We start from the raw sequence: 23,578 nt of genomic DNA on the forward strand, positions 1-23,578 counted from the left end.
CTACCAAAAGCCGAACAAGTGGAAAGAACTCCCCTACAAGAAACAAGCAAACGAGCATGACATCATACGTCGCCGTGCCGCTGTCTGCTCAGACACAAAACATGATGCACCCCTGCCCTGACCAACCAAGCATCAACAACCCAAGGACTTCTCCGGAAAGCAGCAGTCTCATTCTTTACCAGAAAAGGAGACTGCTGCAGATGGACAAACTGATCGCCACGACCGAAGAAGCAGAAACCACTGCACTGAAGAAGAGCATGAAGCTCACTGACCCGACCCCCAGAGGCCAATGCCAATGGAAAAAGAGCCTTCGAGAAGCAATCCTGTACTGAAGGGGCCACAACAAACCGTGAAGAAGAAAGAAAAGAGAGCACCCTGTCCAATGACCAGGACGGCTCAGGCGGCGCATGAACAGGCTGGAAAGTGAAACAATGCACGAGACAGCTTGCGAAACGGCGCAGACGTAATGTCAATACCGAAAACAAGCTGATGCGGCTCCACCAGCGCCACACAATACGAGGCGACAGTGTTAGGCATAAGATGACGATCCTGGAACAACCAAGAGAGAAAGGACAACACAACCCTAACAGACAGCGAAACAAAACGACGAAGATGCAAAAAGAAATGGAAGGACCGCCAGGAAACTTCATACTGCCGCCTAGAAGAAGCCCGCAGGTGGGACACTAACAAGGAAGCCACCTGATCACCATAGAGATGATGATAAACTCGAGTCAAAAATACCACACCCGAAGAGTCGAGAAGATCGAACCAGCCACGTGACGCAACGGTCCTGTTCTGCTGAAACAGGCGGAGCTGCGGAAAAACCTTTGGGTTCGGACACCGAGCAAGCAGTGCCTGAAACCACAGCTGGGCTGGCCATGCCGAGGCCAAGAGGACTACTCTCCCCTGGTAAGTCTCCAAGCGATTCAGGACCTGGCACAACAGCTGAACCGGGGGAAAGAGGTACAGGAACCCCCACCTCGACCAGTCCTGCCGAAAAGCATCGACCCCGATGGTCCAGCAGTTAAGGAAGGGCGCCACATATACAGGAAGGTGCCTCAACCATGCCGACTCGAAGAGGTCCATCTCGGGGCGCCCGAACATCCGGCAAAGCCAAAGGAAGGAGTCGGCGTCGACCGTCCATTCCGTGGAAAGGAGAACGAAAAGAGACAGGCCGTCAGCCAAGACGTTGGACACTCCCCGCACGTGAACAGCCAGGAGAGCTAAACCTCGAGAATTCAGCAGATGAGTCATGTGAAGCGACCAGCGCCAAAGAGCCAAGGACCGCATCAAACACCCCTCCCGGTTCAGGCAATGAACCACAGGGAAGCAGTCCAAATGGAGCCGGATCGTCAATCTGCGGGCAACCCGAACCCTCCTCAGCACAAACCACACTACCTCGAACTCCCGCACCGTGCTGTGGGCCCGACGGAAGGACGGATCCCACCGTCCCTGGCCGGCCTGGTGAGCACTGGTCACAAAGCCCCAGACGAGAGACGACGTGTCAGTGAACACATCGAGCGTGGGCTCGGGCAGGCGCCAAGGCACTGAACCCCGAAAAGCCCAAAGAGGAAGCCGGCGACGCAGCAGTCGATGAAAGGCCCCCCAGGGTCTGATCCCAGCGATCGCGAGAGAGGCGGAAGGGACGTCCTCGAAGGAACCTGAACAGCCGACTGATCCAAACCCGACCCAGCGGGTAGACCACCATCGCGAAGTTCAGGCTCCCGCACAGACTCTCGAGCAACCACTGGGTGACCCGGGAGCCCCCCCAGAAACAGGCGCATGTAGGACCGCAGTCGCAGGAGAGACTTCAGAGGAAGAGATAAGGAAGCGGTCCGAGAGTCCCACACAAGACCCAGCCAGGTTCAAACCTGGGAGGGAACCAAATGAGACTTCCTCCAATTCACCAAGAACCCGAACCCGGCGAGCTGGGAAAGAACCAAATCCCTGGCTAGCAAACAAGAGGAGCGGCTGGGAGCCCAAACCAGCCAGTCATCAAGGTAGGCCAACACTTGAACACCTAAGAGATGCAGATGGGCCACAACGACCTGGGTAAGGCGCGTGAACACGCGAGGTGTCAGGTTCAATGAAATGAGACAATGAAAGCAGTAACCCTGATGCCCCCACAACAAAATTGAGCCAGTCCCTAAACCCCGGGTGAATCAATATGTGCCAATAAGCATCCTGAAGGTCCAGGGACACCATCCAAGAGCCTGGCGCCAACAGGAGCCGAACCTGGAACAGCGTAGTCATTCGAAAGGAGGGGCAATGAACCCAGGGGTTCTGATGGGACAAGTCCAGAATGAACCTCAGGTCCGCACAGTCCCGTTTCGGTACTGGGAACAGACGGGAAACGTATCTGAGGGACGTCGTCATTTCGACCACACCCAAGCACACCCACTCTAAGACGACCTGGCAGAGTGCAGGGGTAGAGGCCTGCCCCGCCAGCCCTGAACCCCCCGAAGGAGGGGGGGGGGGCCACCCAATGCCACCGCAGGCCAAAGGGTAATGACCCGAAACGCCAACAAATCGTGGAACCAGACATGAGCGAACAGCGCCAGCCTCCCCCCATCGCTCCGTCAATGGGGCGAACCATGAAAGGGCCGGCGCCCCTTACGAGACCCGGAACCTTGCACAGAGCGGACACCGCGGCAACCAGATGAAGGCGTGGCCTACTACGACGAGCGGAACCCCGAGTCCTGGCACGACCCCCCATCCCGGGGTTGGGGGGAGGTCATGCAAGGGCTTCCCTCCGGGCTTTCCCAGAGGTGGGAGGATGTGACCCGAAGAACCAACAAGTCAGACATAGGACGACAAGTAGGCGAAGCAGCCTGTATATATTGCGCCACGGCCGAATCCTCAAAAAGCAGAGGACAAAAAAGAGAAGACATCCTAAGAGCCAGGGCCCAGGCAGATTCCAGAGAGGAGGCAAGCACTGCCTACCTACACACGAGCCAGGAAGCATAAAACAGGGAAACCGCCTCCCACAAGATCGCCGCAAAAAGCTTCAACAAGGCAGCCGACGAGCGAGCCGCCAAACCCAAGGCACCGGACCCAGGAACGGCCCCAAGCGTTCCCACATCTCCCGCAAGGCAGTCCGAAGACAGCTCCAGGAGAGAAAAGAAACGCAAGGTCGAAGCCAAAAGGCCACAGGCGCGCAAGTCCTCAGCAACCTGCGTCACCGAAAGGGACGGAACCTGCACATGGAGCTGCAGAACGCCAACATCCTGGGGAAGGGCCAGGGCAAACACACACTCACTGAGGTGCTCAAGATGGCCCCCCAGGGAAACCTGAACCACTGTCGAAGCCTCGCGCCACTCAAGTGAGCGGGTACGACAGAAGGAATGCCATGCCTCCATAGCAAACACAGGAGAGTCCGCCAGTCAGGACGACTCCGGAACCTTGTAATGAACCCAGAAAGGGAACAACAACCCAAACCTGAATGAAGACGGATTAAAATGAAGACTGAATTAAGCGAGGCATAATCCGGGTCGCACAGGAGGTAAGCCCCAAGGGCCACCCGCACCGCAGACGGTAGTATGCGGCAAGCCGAAAACCTACGGAAGGACGGAACCGACGCACCCGGGGGACACAGAACCAAACCCTGGGAGGGGCAGACAAAAATTCTACTCGTACTCAGAGGGGGAAAAAGGGGACTCCACTCCTTGTAACAATAAGCCCCGCTCAGAGGGCAGAAAAACCCAGGCGGGGTCCAGTGGGGCCCAAGGCCCCCGAGTCAGCCCCTCCCTAGCCCCAAGATCCTCCTCCACAGGACCCTGGGCCGAGTCATCCCCCAATGCACCGGCCTCAAAAGTAAAAGCCGGTGCAGCCCCGTAAGCCAGACGGAAGGGAGCCCACTGGTCAGACCAGGAGGCTGCGGCAGAGAGATCGGACTCGAAGGCCTCCGTTGCCTCACTGGAAGGGGCATCCCCTGAGACCGCCCAAGACTCAAGACCATCTAAACCCTGCCCCAACTCTGAAACTCTTAGACGCTTCGTAGCCGAAAGCAAAGGAGGGGGGGGGGGGGGGGGAGGACCAGTACAAACCACCGAAGGAGAAGGGGAAGAGGGCGCAGACTGAATCAGGGTCGAAGCGACCCCCCACCCCCCAAGTCCGGGCCCCTATAGGCAAAACAGGGCAGCCTCGGGGCATCCGGGTGAGCAACCAACCGAGCGCGTTGCAACAACCTAAACCGCAAATGCAACACCTGCGCTGCCTGTACCCGTAAAAGATCATCAGTAGACTGGGTAAAATGAGTCACAAGCAAGCAACAGAACTCGCAGTACTCCGGGTCAAAAGTGTCACCAACCCAACAGGAAGCGTGACGGAGGCAAAAACAGTGAGAGTCGCCCTGAGACAAGGGGACAGAGCAACCCTCAAACTCACATGAAGCGAGTGGGGACTTTGGGGTCACATCCATCGGACCCACACGCCCCCGAGAGGTTTTCCCAGGGTCCTGAGACTCCATACACATGACTGATGATAAAGTCTGACATTAGCATATCAGCCTAGTAAGCTCCAGGGAGTCGAAGGGACTCCCCCCAGAAAAAAGAACCAAAAACCAAACTTAAATATTCCTAGGCCTAGTATAGTACAAATATGTACAGTACTATATTAGGCCTAAGATTATTAAGCCTTGGGCAGGTTGTTAGGGTCTCAAGTCACTTTTTCTACTTTTCCATGTGTCCTAATTCACTAATACCTGTACAAAACATGAACTTTTGGGGTCAAACAGTCCATTTATGTACATTTGACAAAATTATTGTAGCAAGTATTATCGTTATTGGAGGACGGGCTGCTCTAAACACATGCCAGGTATCTCAGCCTCTTATAGGGTGTTGCAGTATCTATTTTAAGTGTTGGGTGCTAGATATTGAGGGTCTGGCACATACCGAATTTATCCCAAATGGTCAATATTAAATGATAGCTTTAATGAGATAATCCATAGGAGCCGTGATGAGGATTTGGACCTATGCACCGGGTGTTCCCAGATGCACGCTCTAGTCGACTATGCCACGACATGGTAAAAGAATTGCAACCTGGGACACTACTGCATCCTCGAGGATTCCCAAGGCTTCCACTGAAGCCGAACCAGGGTTTCACACAATTCCCTCCCCCCTTCCCCCAAGCACTCTGGCTCTGTCGTCGTGTAATTCTACCTCTGTTGTGGCGTAGTCAACAGTGTGTGTATCTGGGAACACCCAGCGCATAAGTTCGAATCCTTATCACGGTTCCTCCGGATTTTCTTATTGATATACAGTATTACGATAATGTGAATTCTCTGTGTAATGGCTTTAATATACCCACAACTAGCTTGCAGTTGCTACTATGCAACATTGTGAAGAGATGTTGTGACAACCTTTGAGGAACTGATGTCAAGACCCCCTGGCAAATATTAAAATAATGCATTTTACTTCTGCAACCTTTAGTCTACATACAACATCAATGTATTTAGTCTTCAAACATTTCTTGAACTTTTTTGTCAACCTACTTTTTTTTTTTTTAGTGAAAGACAACTCCAGCCTATGAAGTGACTGACATATAAGGGAAGTTCTAGGCATTATCTATCTCAATACATGGCAGTAATATGTTAGTTTTCTACATGAGGATGGCACTTTATGACTGCTAATGCTGCTCTGAGAGCTTCACACTGACTAGTGGGAGGAGTTTTTGTTTGCATATTACACTAACCTAAATGGTGAGATCAAATTTGTTGTCATTACCAAATCTCAGTGTCCGTGACTGGGGAAGGAGGTTTCTTCACAATGCCAACTATGCGAGGTTTAGTGCCAACTAACTGTGTCGTGCTAGAGTTGACTGATACACTACAATTACTATCTTTAAATACACTTTCTTCCATAACCTTATTCTCCTTACTTGTACCTACTACTTTAGGAGATTTTAATTCATGAATTACTGCTGGATTGACCATGACCTGAGCTCCATAATATCTGCGTCTGCTTAAATTGGGATTTAGTGTTTGACCTGGACTAACAGGACGCTTCACTGACAGGCTCTTGCCCTGACCCACATAACTCAGCTTACCAGGAGATATTGCAAGTTTTTGTTGATACCTATTCCATCCCTGTCTTCCAATATTAGCCCTTGGACCATGAATAGTGCTGTTATTGATCAGGGGCAATTCATATTCATTATAATCATGAGCATTAACCAAACCTTCCACTCTATGAAAAAGATTATTAGTTGCTTCTGAAAGAGGAGCTGTGGCTAATTTATAACTATTATTTCTTTGAAAAGGACTATGTCCAGATCTGGCAGCATCAAACTGAGATGAATTAGAAGAGCCTGCCTTTGTCGCTACTTCTTGACTCCAGTTCTTAGATTCATCATGGTCTGTGTGTAAGGCAGAAGATCGAGTGTTGGCAAGAAGCTGGTGAGTGGCTAAGCGGGCATGGGCCAAGGCTAACAGCACACGATCAGTGGTAGGATCAAGGTCTTTGTCTAATAACTGTGCTTGTGACTGTGCACTAACAAACTGTGTACCTGGATCAGTGCGCAGGTGTGGGTGAGTGAAGGCCTCAGTGCTGGCTTGGGCTCCACGTCTAGGGCTGGAAGTGATGGGGCCCTGTACAGGAGTAGGTGCACGAGAGGTTGTACCACCAGGGGGATACCCATGTGCACTCTGGGGACGCTGAGGAATTTTAGTGCTAGACTGGTTGCTTTGTACGGGCTGCACTGTTGCCACCTGTTGAGTTGCTGTTCCCTGAGTAACCTGACCCTGTACGTGTACATATGCCCCAGCTCGCTGACTTCTTGGCGACATTGGTGCTCCCTGGGATGCCATAATTACACTTGCAGATGTAGTTGTAGCCTGCAACTGTTGTTGCTGTAGCTGCTGCTGCTGTGCTTGATGAACTTCCTGTCGAGTCTGATATAGTGCCTGTTGTTGCATCAACTGTTGCTGCTGTTGCAACTGCCTCTGAGCTTCTTCTCTTGTTTGATAAATAAGTTGCTGCTGCATTTGCTGCTGCTGCTGTATTGCTCTTTGTGCTTCTTGGCGTGTCTGATAAATCTGCAGCTGTTGCTGCTGTAATAGCTGCCTCTGTGCTTCTTGCCGGGCCTGATAGATCTGCTGCTGTTGTTGCTTCAACTGCTGTTGTTGCTGTGTAGTTCCGTATATGCCATTGGAACTTCCTGCAACACTAGTATGTCGTTTTTCACCAAGGCTCTGATCAGCATCACTTTTGGTAACAAAAGCCACCTGTTTTTGACTACCAGGAGATAGAGGTGGTTGTGTAGATTGTTGTAGTCTTTGCTGGGGTAGTGGCTGGGGTGGGCGAGCAAGCTGACTTGACGACGTCGGCACTGATGACGGTGCCTGTGTCACGTTCACAGGCTGAGGTACACCTGCAGTCTTCTGAAGTGTGGGGTGAGAGTCCTGCTTTGGATGGCTTGTTTGAGTCTTTGTAGAAGGATGAGTAACTGGCTGTGTTGATGGTGGTAGGATAGGCTGTGGAGTTATACTAGAGAGTAACTGAGATGCTTGAAAGAGCTGTGAAGAGTGAGTTAACATAGACTGTGGAGGCAAAACTGGAAGAGGTTGAGATAAGGATGTGGGTGGAAGTTGTGATGGAGCTGCTGATTGAGGCTGTGATGACATTTCTGAATATGACTGTGATGAGGATGATGTAGGATGAGGCTGGGATACTGGAGCTACATGAGTATGAGAAGGCAAGGTCGTTGTGTACTGAGAAGGTATGGCTTGGAGGCAATGGGATGATCCTACTAAAGATGACTGGGTGGCAGTAGACTGATGATGTACAGTAGATGAGACTGACTGCAATGATGATGAAACAGGTTGTAAAACTGATGTAACAGGTTGTACAGATGATGCAACAGGTTGTAAAGATGATGCAACAGGTTGTAAAGATGATGCAGCAGGTTGTAAAGATGATGCAGCAGGTTGTAAAGATGATGCAGCAGGTTGTAAGGATGATGTAATGGGTTGTAAAGATGATGTAATGGGTTGTAAAGATGATGCAGCAGGTTGTAAAGATGACATAACAGGTTGCAAAGATGATGCAACAGGTTGCAAAGATGAAACATGCTGTGTAGATTGTGACGTTGCATCTGAAGTTTGCTTCGACTGAGAAGGTGTTGGCAGTAATGATGTAGGCATCATATACGATGCTGAAGGTGGAAGTGGCTGTTGTGGCCGTTGTGCCATTGGATGAGATTGGGTCACAGGAACTGTGTTATTATTTGAAGTTGTGGAAGCAGGTAATGGTTGATGCTGTATGCTACTTGGTGCTGTCGACACAGAGGACTTCAGGTGTGATGCAGTGAGGGTGTGAGCATTACTAGTACCTCCTGCAGATTGGGGTAGTGACGAGTTCCCAACCTGCTTAATATATGGCCCAGGCTCAAAGGAAGAGTGACCTTTGCGGCGGGGCAAACTATCCGAGGAATAAACAACCTTGCCATCAGAGTTGAGTGTAACTCGTGCCCCAGATTTTGTAAGGTTAGTCTTCCTTCTCTCTAGGGAGTTGGTCGGTGTGATAACTACACTCTGTTTGACATTGGTGGGTACAGCACTAAATGGGTGAGCGCCAGTTGCGGTAGGAGGAGGAAGCTCTTTGTAAGATACCAATTCAGAGCTCTGTGACCTAGATTTTTCACTTGTTATCTTTTGATGCTCTTTTGATACTTGTTTTTGTAATTCAGCATGTTGCTTTTCATCACTCTCTTGTGATAATCTCTTTTCTCTCTCTGCTTGTTTGACTAGAGAAGGTCTTATCAACACTGGTTGATCAGGGTCAGGTCGTGCAGGAGATGCTACAGCTGCTGTATGCATAATACCTTTCAAGTGAGCATTTATGTCCCCATCCTTACCACGAGGAATAACAGTAAGCGTTGGGGTATAGCCATGGGGTAAAACTGTACCTTTTAATACTGGATCTTTCTTTTCATTAATACTAGCATCTACAACAGCCTTACCACTACTAATAGCACCACCACTTCTTGCACTGCCACTTTTTGCACCACTACTCTGAAAAGAAAGTAGTTTAGCAGTAACACCATGAGTCTGCCCCTGACTAGCAAGGGAACCCAGAATTCCCTGAGGAGGTGTCTGCTGCCCTTGGCTGTCAATCTGTGATCCTGAATTTTCTCTGGAAAGCGGAACACTACCAGACCTAACACTTTCATCATCACTTTGAGGTGGTGTTATGACACACATTGATGGTATACGACTTGAATTAATTGTTGTTTTAACACGTAAAATTTCTTGTCTCTCTGCTTCTAAGTCAGACTCTGTGAACTCTAATTCTGGAGATGGTAAACTGGGCTGACGTGGACTTGTGGGTTCAGTAGGAGAACTAGATGTTTCACGTCCACTGTCACCATCCCTTGAGCTCCTGCTATCACCGTCTTGACTACAAGCTCTGTCTGTTACATCTCCAGCCACATCTTCTCGTGAAGATGTAGAACCATTCACATGTATTACTGTAATGATGCTTTCTCTGTTTTCTCGTTTTCTCTCTAGAGAGCTCACCCTTTGTGGTGGCTTAGGAGGAGTCTTTTTCTCAGGATTCCTCATGACAACAGTTCCTAAACTTGCCGAGCTATTTGTTGTACCGGTGCTTCCTTTGCCAAACAATTCGTATTCGTTTTCACAGGCTAATGTATTTCCTTCGTAACTTACAGAACGCAGACCACTGTCTATATGAAAAGATGTGTAATAGCCTTCAGTGTCACAAGAGTAAGCTGAGCTAGTATCATCATCTAAGAATGGGATATCTTGTATATCTTGTGTAGGTGTTAAGGTACCATCACTTGCATGGGATGATGTCGAAGGAAAGTCATCAGTTGTTCTGGAGTTTGTTCGCTGATTACTTGAAGGAGAAGAAGATCTAATTTGCAATGACCTGAAAATAAGTTTCATAATTAAAAAAAATATAACATGCTTCTTAAACTAGACAACTCAACACTTTCATGTCTAATTCTAAATCCACATAAATTTAATTGATGGAGCCAACATGTTCCATGTACTAAATGGAAATGCTTCTGGCTGGTTAATAGGGTACTGGAAACTTACTAAGTACCAAAGAAATAGATTAATTTAAGGACCAACAAGTTCCCACAAAGGGTGTTATAGAGGCTACAGAAGCAGAAGTAGAGAAAGTGACTAAAAACACTTATAAGAAGTAAAACAGCATAAACACATGAAATATGATACAGTGGTGTGCTGAAGAACTATTCTATCCCCTCTGGACTGTCTTCAATAGATCTCGAGGGTAGGGAAAATACCAAGAATGTGGAAGATGGCCAATATTATATCAGTATCACAAAAGAGAAAGAGAAGGCCCATTGAACTACAGTCAAGTCTCATTAACAAATGCAGTACACAAATTACAAAAGATGGTCATAAAGTAGAAATAAATAAACAAAGTGGATAGTTACACCATTTTAACGCCAGAACAATGTGGATTCAGGCCTGGAAAATCCTGTGTTTTAAACTTCCTGTAATCTGTTTTTATGACATACAGTACTAATATATATGATTCATCAAAGTGATATATATATGCATTCTTGAATTTAGAACAGCCTTCAACCAAATGCCACATAAAAGATTAATTTCCAAAACAGAAAACTTGACACAGTGGATAAGGTCTTAAGTTAAGTTGGATGAAAGACTTTCTTTTCCAAGGGTCAATTAATACAGCAATAAATGTATACCAGTGATCCTGCCTGTTATCTTGATTTGCAGCAACAGACAAAATACGGGGTACTATAACGCACCTCTCTCTATACTCTCCAGCATCTCGTAGATAAATGGTACAGTCTTGTATATACAGTATAAACCATTTTTTTCATGCATTTGATAAATCTTGCTTTTAGCAGCTATTTTTAAAGGAGTGAGTGCTGATCAGAGGCCAAAATCACCTTCATCCACTGCAATATGAAGAACTTGCAATTTTGCACGCTACATGATATGGTTTTAAGACTTGCACATGGAAGCATGGACTGAATATAATTTACTGTTCTTACAGAACATAGTATGCATAACAAAAATATTATTAATTCAAGTGCTTTATTTCCTAAATAATTGCTTGCAGTTGAGACTATTGTACGGGGGAGAATTCCCAGGCATCATAGCATGTGAGAGACGGTGCTTAATAGCTGCACCGCCCAGGGGTTAAGGACATTACCACTTATACGCAAAGGCATTTTCCAGACATTGCATCGATACCTTAAATTTTGTTTAACAAATATTGTAAAAACTATAAGATATTCCTAATGGAGAAATATAATTGACTAAACACATTTGAAATTTCAAAATATATTGTATATCTTACTCTGAGAGAATGGAGTCTTGTTCAAGAGATGAGGTTGGTGAGGCAGCTGGGCGCTGCTGATCGAACTCCACGGATGTGCGGGTGCTGGAGGAAGCGGACCAGTTACCTGAAGAGGAGTGCGTGCCGTCGTCTCTTGTGCCTTCCCTAAGGCAATGACATTTATTAAAAAGAAATACTTTACAAAATTGATTGAAGAAATTACATCAATGGAAAAAATTCTAAAATATTTTAACAGTACAGTACTAACTCATATCCTCACTACAGCACTGTATATAACATCCAACAATCCCACTTTTGGGATGTATAATAAATGTAATTAATATCATGTCCCCAGTTCAAACACTATCTGAATCATTGGTAATTTGCCAAGTATTGTCCAATATGCAGAATTAATTCACTGTCACACAAAAAAACCTGCATTGAATGTAATTAACCCTTAGACCGCGCATATTTCCGCAAATATTGGGGGGTATAGTAGCGAAAAATATTCAAATTATGTAAAAATAACTAAAATGTTAAACAAATCTCCAACTTATTGGCTTCATTGTCGCAAAATACTTTCAGAAATGGATTTTAGACAAATTTTTGAAAAATGGGAATGCTTTATTGATAAGGAGAACAGCTCCTAATAACTAGAGCTGAAGGATAATGCAGTAATAAAGAGATACAAGCACCTGTCCGATGCACAAAGAAGAACAGTAGTAGTAAGAAGTGTCCACAAAGTGGATATACAGTTGGTGCCATTATATCATTGCTAAGTAAAACATAATAACACAAATAATAATGAATAACTATGTTAATATGATCTATTTTGTTATATATCATATAATTACATTGTCCAATGCTAATATATGTTACTTTCATCAATGTCCCAAAAATATTTTTTAGGGGAATTTTTTTTTTAAGATTTTAGTTTTTTCTCCTTTGTTAATTATCTTATTATTGTTTTATCTTATTTATTTATTGTTTATTATCTTATTCTGTGACAAATTTTCACTCAACCAGCCGATATCGGAGCCAACGAGAAATGAAAATATTCTAGATCTGGTCTTTATAAACAATGAAGACATTATCAGAGACATTACGATATCAGATACCACATACTCAGATCACAAGCTCATTGAAGTGCAAACGACCATCAATACTCAGAATAGACCTAATACGTTGATAAAGCGAGAGGGGTTATTCAGTAAATTTAATTTTAACCCTTTAACTGCGCAACGTGCCTGCAGGCCCAGGCTTCGGGTGCGCAACGCGCCTCCGGGTGTTTTTATTTTTCACGTTCCATTCAAAACTCCCGCGGCTACATGGGGTTCACATCAGCTTCCTCAGGGCTCTTGTAAACAGACGCCATCTTTAAAAAATATCATGGTCCACATTGCCGGGTGTCAGAGCCTCAGTAGTGAGTGAGCAACCAAGGCTGGCGCTCGCAGCATGAGCGCACAGCACTGCTGTTCAGCGTGTGACCACAGCATTGCCAAATATTTTCAAAATATATATATAATCTGTTTTATTTAGCAATGATAGTATTATAGAAGAGCCCGAAAGTGATAATGACTGAGTACAATGTTCAAATATCAGTGATTCAATGATGTTCACGATGTTCACAGCGCTAGCCACAGCACCACAGCATTATTTCGTCCGTCTATGAATCTTCAAACGACTTTTTAGGTTCCTTTTCAAAATAAACTTGTGGTCAATTATTCATTTACAGGTATTAGTGACCAGGATTGTGGTTATAATGAGCGTTGTGTGTAGGAAGAAGAAATTTTGGTGAGGGAGGAAGGAAGAGAATTGAGGAAGCCTCACTGTGTGGCAGTAACTCTTGTTTTGCTCACCATACTAGCTTAGTGGTTCGCTATGGGGAACACACATGTACATGGGTATATAAAGTGTGTATATAGTGTAATAACAGCACCAGGAGTATGTTGTGAGGAGCTATTTTGGTGAGGGAGGTGACATCGTAATCGTGGCGTCGTCTGCTGTCTGCTGTGTGATTTGTCATGCAGTGTATGGTGGCCACTGTACTGTTTGGACACAATACCAGCTTATTTGCATACTTCTGGTAAATAAAACATGGAGATAGGTATATATAACATGTGTAATTAGTGTAATAAGAACAATAACAGAATGGTGGGAGGAGCAATGTTGGCGAGTAAGGTGTTAGAGTGAGGGAGGGCCTGGCTGAGTGTGGCTGCTCACACTCGCGGTGTTCTGAGTGTGTTGATGGTGAATGTATATAGTGTGTGACAGTGTATAGTCTGTAAATAGATTGTATATATGAATAAATTAGCATGATATATGGTAAATATGTGCAACATATGTGTACACAAGTGTCATGCACGTAACACAGTGTCTTCGGACAGTACGGATGTTTTACTGCCATAATATAGTGTACGTGTTCATTATACATAGGATTAGCACGTAAAAACAAATAAAATGTATTTGGAACTGTGCGCAAAAAATGAACAAAAATAATAATAATAATAATAATAATAATAATAATAATTATAATAATAATAATAATAATTTTTATTTAGGTAAGGTACATACATAAAGAGATTTTACAAAGTTTGTTGGCTTTATAGATAGAGCTAGTACATACAATGCCTAAAGCCACTATTACGCAAAGCGTTTCGGGCAGGAAAAACATTAATGACTAAAGCTTAAAACTAATGGGTAAAAAGAATAAGATGTGTTGAGTACAAATAAAAATAGAGGTAAAAGAGGGGGGAACATTGTTGAAAAAGCAGCACAAATACAATTACAAATTATTACAGAAAATTACATTCAAACAGCGTTGATTTGAAAAACAAAAAACATACATGGGTTGACAACAGAGGGGTAAGGTGGGTTACAGGGAATTTATTAGGTATAGCTTCGTTTTTAACTTAAACTGGTTGAGAGAGGTACAGTCTTTAACATGGTTGGGAAGGTCATTCCACATTCTGGGCCCCTTGATTTGTAGAGCATTTCTGGTTTGATTAAGTCGTACTCTAGGAATATCAAAACTGTATTTATTTCTGGTGTGGTGCTCATGGGTTCTGTTACAACCTTCTATGAAGCTTTTGAGATCAGGATTGGCATTATAGTTTAGCGTTTTATATATGTATAATACACATGAGAGAATGTGCAGTGACTTAATGTCTAACATATTCAGAGATTTGAGTAGGGGTACCGAGTGATGTCTGGGGCCAGAATTGGATATTGTCCTAATAGCAGCTTTGTGTTGAGTAATTAGAGGACGTAAGTGATTTTGGGTAGTAGAGCCCCAAGCACAAATACCATAGTTGAGATATGGATAGATAAGGGAGTAATAGAGTGTCACCAGGGCAGGGCGTGGCACATAATATCTGATCTTAGAAAGAATGCCTTAGAAAGAATATATTCGCGGCAACTCGCTCGCCCCACTCCGGGCGCCCCACTCCGGGCGCCCCACCGGCTTCAGGAGCATACTGCTCTGGCGCACGGGGAATGATGACGTTACGCCCCACCTTTCGGACCCCATAGCAGCCAAAGTAAGTACAATTTCGAGCTTCCGTTGCTATACCCATACAGGGAGGGGTTTTTTGACACTTTCAGAAGAAAAAAGATTTTTTTTTCCCAAGGTTTCATTTCTTGCGCACTGGGGGGGGGGGGGGGGGGTGTCATATATAGGCCACGCAGTTAATGGGTTAATAATATAGGGAGAAACCACTGCCAATATTGGACCTATTCGTACAAGTGAAGGTTCATACACGGAGGATGACAAAGAAATTAGTGAAATCCTAAAAAAGCAGTATGAGGACATGTTTAGCACTCCAATAAACAACATGAAAGTGGAAGATCCAGACAATTTCTTTATGCGGGATATTCAAACCCCTGTAAATATAACTGAAATCAACACGAGCGCACTAAATTTTGAAAGAGAAATTGAAAACATGCCCATGCACTCGGCCCCAGGTCCAGATTCATGGAATTCTATATTTATAAAGAAATGCAAAGTGCCGGTAGCACAAGCACTCAGTATAGTGTGGAGGAAGAGGTTGGACACGGGGGAGATACCAGATGCACTTAAAGTAGCGACATAGCCCCTCTACACAAGGGTGGTAGCAAAGCATTGGCAAAGAATTATAGACCAGTTGCACTAACATCGCACATAAAAAAAGTATTTGAGAGAGTGATTAGGAGTCAGGTCACCAATTTCATGGAGACCAATGACCTTCACAACCCAGGCCAACATGGATTTCGAGCGGGAAGATCGTGCCTCTCACAGCTACTTGAGCACTATGACAAAGTCACTGAGGCATTAGAAGAAAAACAGAATGCTGATGTGATATACACAGACTTCGCAAAGGCTTTCGATAAATGTGACCATGGCGTGATAGCACACAAAATGAAGTCAATGGGAATAACCGGTGAAGTAGGACGCTGGATACTTAGTTTTCTGTCAAACAGGACTCGGCGAGTAACGGTCAACCATATAAAATCTAGTCCGAGCGCAGTTAAAAGCTCTGTTCCTCAGGGTACAGTCCTTGCACCGCTGCTGTTCCTTATTCTCATATCAGATATAGACAAAAATACAAGTCACCGCTTCGATTCATCCTTTGCAGATGACACAAAAATCGGTATGAAAATTACCTTGGCTGAAGACATTGAAAAACTTCATGCTGATATTAATAAAGTTTTCGACTGGGCAGCAGAAAATAACATGATGTTTAACAGTGATAAATTCCAGGTACTGTACTCAGATACGGTAAAAATGAGGACCTTAAACGAAATACAGGGTACAAAACACAATCAAATGTGCCCATAGTAGGAAAACAGCATGTAAAGGATTTGGGAATAATGATGTCTGACGACCTAATGTTTAGGGAGCATAACCAAGCAAATATTGCGAAAGCCAGAAAAACGATCGGATGGATTACGAGAACTTTCAAATCCAGGGATCCCATCACAATGGTTGTACTCTTCAAGTCACTTGTGTTGTCCCGTCTTAAGTACTGCTCAGTATTCACTTCCCCCTTCAGAGCAGGAGAGATTGCTGAAATAGAGGGAATACAGAGAACATATACGGCACGCATAGACGCGATAAAGCACTTAAATTATTGGGATCGTCTCAAAGCCCTCCACATGTACTCACTAGAAAGAAGACGAGAGAGATATCAAATAATATACACCTGGAAGATACCGGAGGGCCAAGTACCAAATCTACACAGTAAAATAACAATGTACTGGAGTGAACGATATGGAAGAAAATGCAGAATAAAACCAGTGAAGAGCAGGGGTGCCATAGGCACAATCAGAGAACACTGTATAAACATCAGAGGTCCGTGGTTGTTCAACACCCAGCGAGCATAAGAAATATTGCCAGAACAACTGTGGGCATCTTCAAGAGGAAACTAGATTTATTCCTCCCAGGAGTGCCGGACCAACCGGGCTGTGGTGGGTATGTGGGCCTGCGGGCCGCTCCAAGCAACAGCCTAGTGGACCAAACTCTCACAAGTCAAGCCTGGCCTCGGGCTGGGCTTGAGGAGTAGAAGAACTCTCAGAACCCCATCAAGCAGGTATCAACCAGGTATCTGATTTTGTTGTAATCTTTACATCCTGGAGAATGCACATGTTTTCAAACCTATGTGAAGATAAAATGGAATTGGTCAACAAATAAATCAGTCACAACTCGCAAAACTTGGGACTTTTATTTTTTTTGGGCTGGTTGATACCTGGTTGATATCTGGTTGATGAGGTTCTGGGAGTTCTTCTACTCCCCAAGCTTGGCCCGAGGCCAGGCTTGACTTGTGAGAGTTTGGTCCACCAGGTTGTTGCTTGGAGCGGCCCACAGGCCCACATACCATACCCACATACCAGGCCCACATAGCAACAGCAAAGCTGTGTTATCAAAATAAAGTGCCTATCTCTTCAAGAGAGATCATATAGTCTGGCAACATTCAGTCAGATAGGATCCGGTTCTCAATTTTTGGATGAGTATTAAGTGTTATTTGTAGTGTGTTGATTGGCCAATTGCATGCATCATAATATAACCTTAATATGTCCATATAAATTGGTAATTGTTATACTGTAGGGCAAAGCCCTAAATTTCAGTAAGTTTGATTTAACACTTTATTACTTTGGGCAAGTGAGCGCCTATCCACCCCCAAGGTGCGCCTGGCATTCCACGGGAGCACGCATAATACTGAAATGTGTATACTCTTTTCAACTTTGTCATCTCAATTCTCTTTCTAGGTTTTTCAATTTGGTATCAATGTGTTTGCAATAGAATTCTCTACAGGACTAAATTAATATAAAGTCCAAAAGCCCAGCATACCACCCGCACCAAACAGAGAAAGTGAGAGTGTGTTACCCGGGAGTGTGCAAGAGCAATAAAATGTGTACACTCTTTTCACTTTGAGAGAGTGATTAGGAGTCAGGTCACCTCAATTCTCGTCTTAGGTCTTTCATTTTTGTACCAATGTGTTCACAATAGAATTCCCTACAGGAGTATATTCATATAAAGTCCAAAAATGCGGAGTAACATCCGCAGCAAACAGGGAAAGTGACGGCATGTTACCGGTGAGAGCTCATTAAGAGCCATAAAATGTGAATACTCTTTTCAACTTTGCCACCTCAATTCTCGTCCTAGGTCTCATTTTGGTATCAATGTGTTCGCAATAAAATTCCCTACAAGAGTATATGCATATATGTAATGTCCAAAACCGCGGTGCGCCCCACCCACAGCCATGCCGAAAGCAGGTCAATTTTTGAGATTTTTGACGCCATACTGAGTCATTCCCGCACATTTGTCATTAAATTTTTTATGCCATACTGCGTCATTACCACGCAAAAGTGTTAAAACCTTCGCGTTCCGGCATGTGTGCTGCAAACTTAGAGGTAATGCCCCCGGTGTGTGGGTGAGCGTTCGGGCGAGCGTGCTGCGACACCGAAATGTGTATACTCGTTTCAGTCTTCTCACCTTAATTCTCGTGCTATGTCGTTCATTTTGGTATCATTGTGTTTGCAATAGAATTCCCTATAGGTGTATATGCATATAATGTCCAAAAGCTCGGTGTGACTCCCCACAGCAAAGCCTAAAGTCGGCAAAAGTTACCCGTGAGCACACAAAATCAGTAAAATGTGTATACTCGTTTCAGTTTTCTCACCTTAATTCTCGTGCTACATCATTCGTTTTGGTATCATTGTGTTTGCAATTAAATTCCCTGCAGGTGTATATGCATATAATGTCCAAAAGCCTGGCGTGACTCCCCACAGCAAAGCCTAAAGTTACCGTGAACGAGCACCAATTTGCACACTGCAGCCTAATGTGTATACTAGTTCAATATGATAACATCAATTTTCGTGTTACATCTTTCATTTTGGTATCAAATTGTTCACAATATAAAGATGTGTATTTTAAAACTAGTCCCATAATAATAGCACAATAAATAGAATTTTAACAAATATTTTAATTTTGGACGCTCATCATCACAAAATTATTTATATCTTTTCAGTGTTCTGACATAAATTTTCGTGTTACATTTTTCATTTCAGTATCAAATTGTTCGCAATGTAAAGGCGCACATTTTAAAACTAGTCCCACAATAAATAGAATTTTAACATATTCTAACATTTCGACCAAAAATATATTTATACTGTAATCTTTCAAGTGTTCTGACATCAAGTTTCGTGTTACATCTTTCATTTTGGTATCAAATTGTGTGCAATTTAAAGGCGCTAATTTTGAAACTACAGGTATCTCAAAGTCGATCGGATAAAAAATGAATTTTATACAAATATTTTATTGTTGGACTCGTACAGTACACGTGTTACGAGAGATGACTCGGGAGAAAAATAGGTAATGCGTTTAAGCGCCACAAGAGTGCGAAAGTGTTAATCTGTCAGCAACTGAATCTTTTACTTGAATATTTTACCTCATAGTTGAATTTACTCAATGCCTGAATCTTTCATATAAATTTGAATATATCTGTACTGTATATATATATTTGATCTTATACAACAAGTAAACTATTGCAAACTTAGTTATCATTAATTCATCATATTAGTTTATCATATTGAATATAATTTATTATTTGCATATTTGCATATTTGCATATACTGTATATCATACTTGTATAATACAAATTGTTGTGTTCATTAGTGTGATTATTGGCTGTTATAACAATAATTAGAGCTAGGCTAGACTGTGCATATTGTTCAGATCCTTGATCTAAACAGAACCAGTTGTTCAGTCACAGAACTCAGTTATTTAATCTTATCCTTGTATAAAAATACAAACTGATGTGTTCAAATGTCTGCAGGTGGATTGTAGATCTCCAATCAACAACCTCAATCACCCTTAAGGACCCACCTGCCCCTTGCTGCCCACTGTCCATCATGAGGACTAGAGGAGTAGGATTTACAACCCTAGCTAAGGACTTTTAATTGTATTATTTTTACATACAGTAATTTTTAATTCAGTGCAGTTTAAGTCCTAAGTAATTTCCTCTTTTAACAATCCTGGCATTTTTTTCCACAAATGTGATAAAATTTATATTAAGTATTCAAGATTCGACAAGCTTTTGTGTATACCGTATGCTGAATTAACCCTTGTGTTGCTAAGGGCTATTTGGCCATTGTCATCCATAGGCGCATAAAAAAAAAAAAATCTTATAAACCTGTTAACACTTTCGCTCGGGGATGACGCAGCATTGCGTCATCTGTTTACTGGCGGTAATGCCGGGGATGACGCAGCATTGCGTCATCCACTTTAAAAATTCGCCAAAAATCAGGTTTTTATCCGATTTTTTTGGGACTGGTTTTAAAATGCGCGCCGATGTCTTCCCATTTTCTTTGTTGCGCCTAGTGGCCCGCAGGCGGCGCGGCACACGCCGTCGGCCCATTGTTTTCGCTCCGCTGTTGTGACCGGTGTCGCCTCCCCTCGCGTCTCAAATATGTGAACATTTCGGCTATTTTCCGTGGCTATATTTCTTACTGTGGCTTCAGAAACTATCTACGCTTACTCCACGATGGATAGTGATCATGAACAAGGCCCTTCCAGGAAGAAAATTGCGAAAGAAAGGCGTGAAAAGCAGAAGCTGAGTAGTGTACAGGAGAAGTACAAGCATGTGAGACTAACTCCCACCATCCACTCCACCTATACAAAACATGGGTTGACCCTGCAGGAAACGTTTTCCAGGAGCAGGTGGAGTGGATAAAACAAATGTTCAACCCATGTCATGTTCAACACACAACACTGAGGTGGTAAGTGCAAATTTTTTTATTATTTATTTATTTTTTTTTGTTCATACTTTCCCGTATTGTACAGGCAATGTTGTTCTTCAATTGGCCCTTATATGCACATATCCATCTGAAGAATTCTATTAGGAACATTTTCATACCTAAATGAGCGCTGTAACATGAAAATTGAGATTACCACCAGGAAATAATACTAAACATATGTGGGCGGGAATTGGGAGTGTAGCGGGAAGGCGTCTGAGCGCTCACTCACGGCTAACGCGTGGCCCGTCTTCAACTCGTCGGCGGTTGGAGCGTGACCAGGTTTTTTATTTTATATGCTAATATTCCTCTAGAGAATTCTATTACGAACCCATTGAGACCAAAATGAAAGACCTAGGACGAAAATTGAGGTGACCAGAGTGAAAATAGTGAAAACATTTTATCGTGTTTGCGCGCTCCCGGGTAACTCGTTTGCACTTTCTCTGCTTGCTGCGGGTAATTAGCCGGGCTTTTGGAGTTTATATGCATTTAGTGCTGTAGAGAATTTTATTGCGAACACAATGATACCAAATTTAATCTCGTAGAACGAAAATTGAGGTGACAAAGTTTAAGAGAGTATACACTTTTCGGAATTGACGCGCGCTTCCGTGACACGCTGGGGCCCATATCGCCCTGTCGAGGGGTGGCGCGCGGGGTGCGCGAAAGTGTTAATTTGTGTTCCCTGATCACAGGAAAAAAAAATTAAAAATCGTAAGTTGCATATTTTGCACACTATAGGGCGGGGAAGTCTGGCAAAAAAGAGGCGCTGACTCAGCATGCATCGGAGGCGGTTTGCTCAGCCCCAGCTGTCAGGCAGGAGTGGCCACAAGGAGATAATAACCTAATTATTTCAATGTCTGACTGATTTTTCTTCTTTTTTTTTTTTGCTGTAATATTATACAATAGTGTGTATTATGATATATTTATATAATAAAATGTGTGAATCATCGCTATACTCAAAATTATGGTGTGCATATTATTGATTCAATTATTGTGTTCATAAAACAATAAGCAAATACTTTGTCGGTTATTACACTATATACACAGGTTATATATACATATCTGCATGTTTTGTTCACCATAATGAACCACTAAGTTGATATTGTGAGCCAAAAAGCAGCGAGGTGTGGCCACCACATCTGCCAGTCAGCCTCTCTTACCGCCACTCCCTCAATGATTCCTCACTCGCCCACATCCTCCTCCCACCATACTGTTTTTGCTTTTATTCACTATATACAGACATTATATATAAGTATCTACATGTTCTATTCAACATAAGTGTTCAACTAAGCTGGTATAGTGCCCAAAGAGCATAGTGGCCACCCCTACCCAGCATGATATATCATGCAGATGATGCCACCTCCCTCACTAAAATGGCTTCTCCCCACACTCCTTTTGCTGCCATTACACTATATATACACGTTATATATAAGTACAGTGGCACCTCGATTAACGAGCAGCTCTATCTACGAGCATTTCGAGTAAAGAGCGAGCCACTGGCAGAACATTTGTATCTACTAACAAGCTTTTCCTCGTTTAATGAGGGTTTCCGCTGGCTCTCAGACACCTTTTACGACAGTTTTGTTGTTGTTTCACAAGACGAGTTTTCCACATGACGAGCTCGGTGCCGGAATGGATTAAACTCATTAATTGAGGTGCCACTGTATCTACATTTGTGTTCACTTTAACAAACCACTAAGTTGGAATGCTGAGTGGCAGTGGCAGCGAGTGGAAGGCTGTTACTGGCTGTCCCTCCCTCCCTCCCTCACCTCACCTCACCTGACCAACATTCGCCTTCCACCATACTGTTTTTGGTTTTATTCACTATATACAGACGTTATATATAAGTATCTGCATGTTTTGTTCACCATAAGGAACAACTAAGCTGGTACAGTGAGTCCAGACAGTGAAAGATGGTCACACAGAGCCAGCAGACAACGCTACCTCCCTCCCCACCAAGATTACTACTCCCACTACAGCACTAATTATCACAACAATCCTGCTATTATCAAAATCCTGGTAATTTCTATCACAGTCTGGGGTTTTCTGTAATACTATCATCACTAAATAATAGCATGTACATATATATTTTGATATTTATAGGTGATGCTGTGGTCACAAGCTGAACAGCAGTGCTATGAGCTCTGCTGTTGCATGCGCCAAGGCCGGCGCATGCATGCTGCGTGCGCCGGCCTTGGTGGCTCAGTCAGTACTGAGGCCCTAACACCCAGGAATGTTGCCCACGATTTAAAAAAAAATGGCGTCTGTTTACAAGAGCCCTGATGAAGGTGAGGTGAAGCCCTTGTATCCATGGGCTGTTAAAATATTGTGTAGTACTCCAACACATCATATGATGTGATGCGCAATTTTGGATGAGTTATTCAACACATCATATGATGTGTTGTGCAGTTTAAGGGTTTAAGGCTGCTAGAATCAATAGTTTTGATGACCAGTCTGCTAATGAGAATGTTTGTAGCGCCCAACAATAGAAATAGGAAAACGATCCCCCTCTTTCCACCCACACACTAGAAAATGGCTTCCAGAACGGAAAAATATAAGTTACGAGGAGAGGCTAGAGGCGATAAATATGCCAAAACTAGAAGATAGAAGAAAAAGAGTTGATATGATCACCACTTACAAATGGTGAGTCCACTTTATAATCCCTTCAGTGGAAGCACAAAAATATGTACAACTCTCTATCATTTTGGATTAATTGTGAACTTTCAAACATTCTAAACCTTCAAATACCAGTGTAGTACAATACTTTGCATTTGTAAAAATAAATTTGCCAGAATTACTGCAAATATTACACATTCTTTTCAAAATCAACAAACACAATACCATACACCGGAACTTCAAGAATCCAGACCATTTTATTATAGATCCCTCAAAATAACGTTTCAAATCCACCCCACCGGATTTTCCCTCAAAATTTTGATTATTGGTTCACTGAGTAAAGTAATTTCAATCAAGTCACAGGTTTTGTTTTCGGCTGCAATGATTTTGTTACC

General features: G+C 43.7%; 1 protein-coding gene across 5 annotated transcripts in view; it reads right to left on the bottom strand.

Moving 5' to 3' along the window:
• The window catches only part of LOC123767975 (actin remodeling regulator NHS), a 478,645-nt gene that overhangs the window by 44,207 nt on the left and 410,860 nt on the right, over nt 1–23,578 (bottom strand). For all 5 annotated transcript variants that reach the window (XM_045758206.2, XM_069306562.1, XM_069306563.1 and 2 more), the window contains 2 exons: nt 11,319–11,462; nt 6,505–9,887 (listed from right to left, as the gene is read on the bottom strand). In XM_045758206.2, the coding sequence (XP_045614162.2) occupies nt 6,505–9,887; nt 11,319–11,462 (3,527 nt within the window). The remainder of the gene's footprint in view (nt 1–6,504; nt 9,888–11,318; nt 11,463–23,578) is intronic.

The sequence above is a fragment of the Procambarus clarkii genome, chromosome 58, assembly GCF_040958095.1.
Source record: "Procambarus clarkii isolate CNS0578487 chromosome 58, FALCON_Pclarkii_2.0, whole genome shotgun sequence".
In the NCBI taxonomy this organism is placed as follows: Eukaryota; Metazoa; Arthropoda; class Malacostraca; order Decapoda; family Cambaridae; genus Procambarus; species Procambarus clarkii.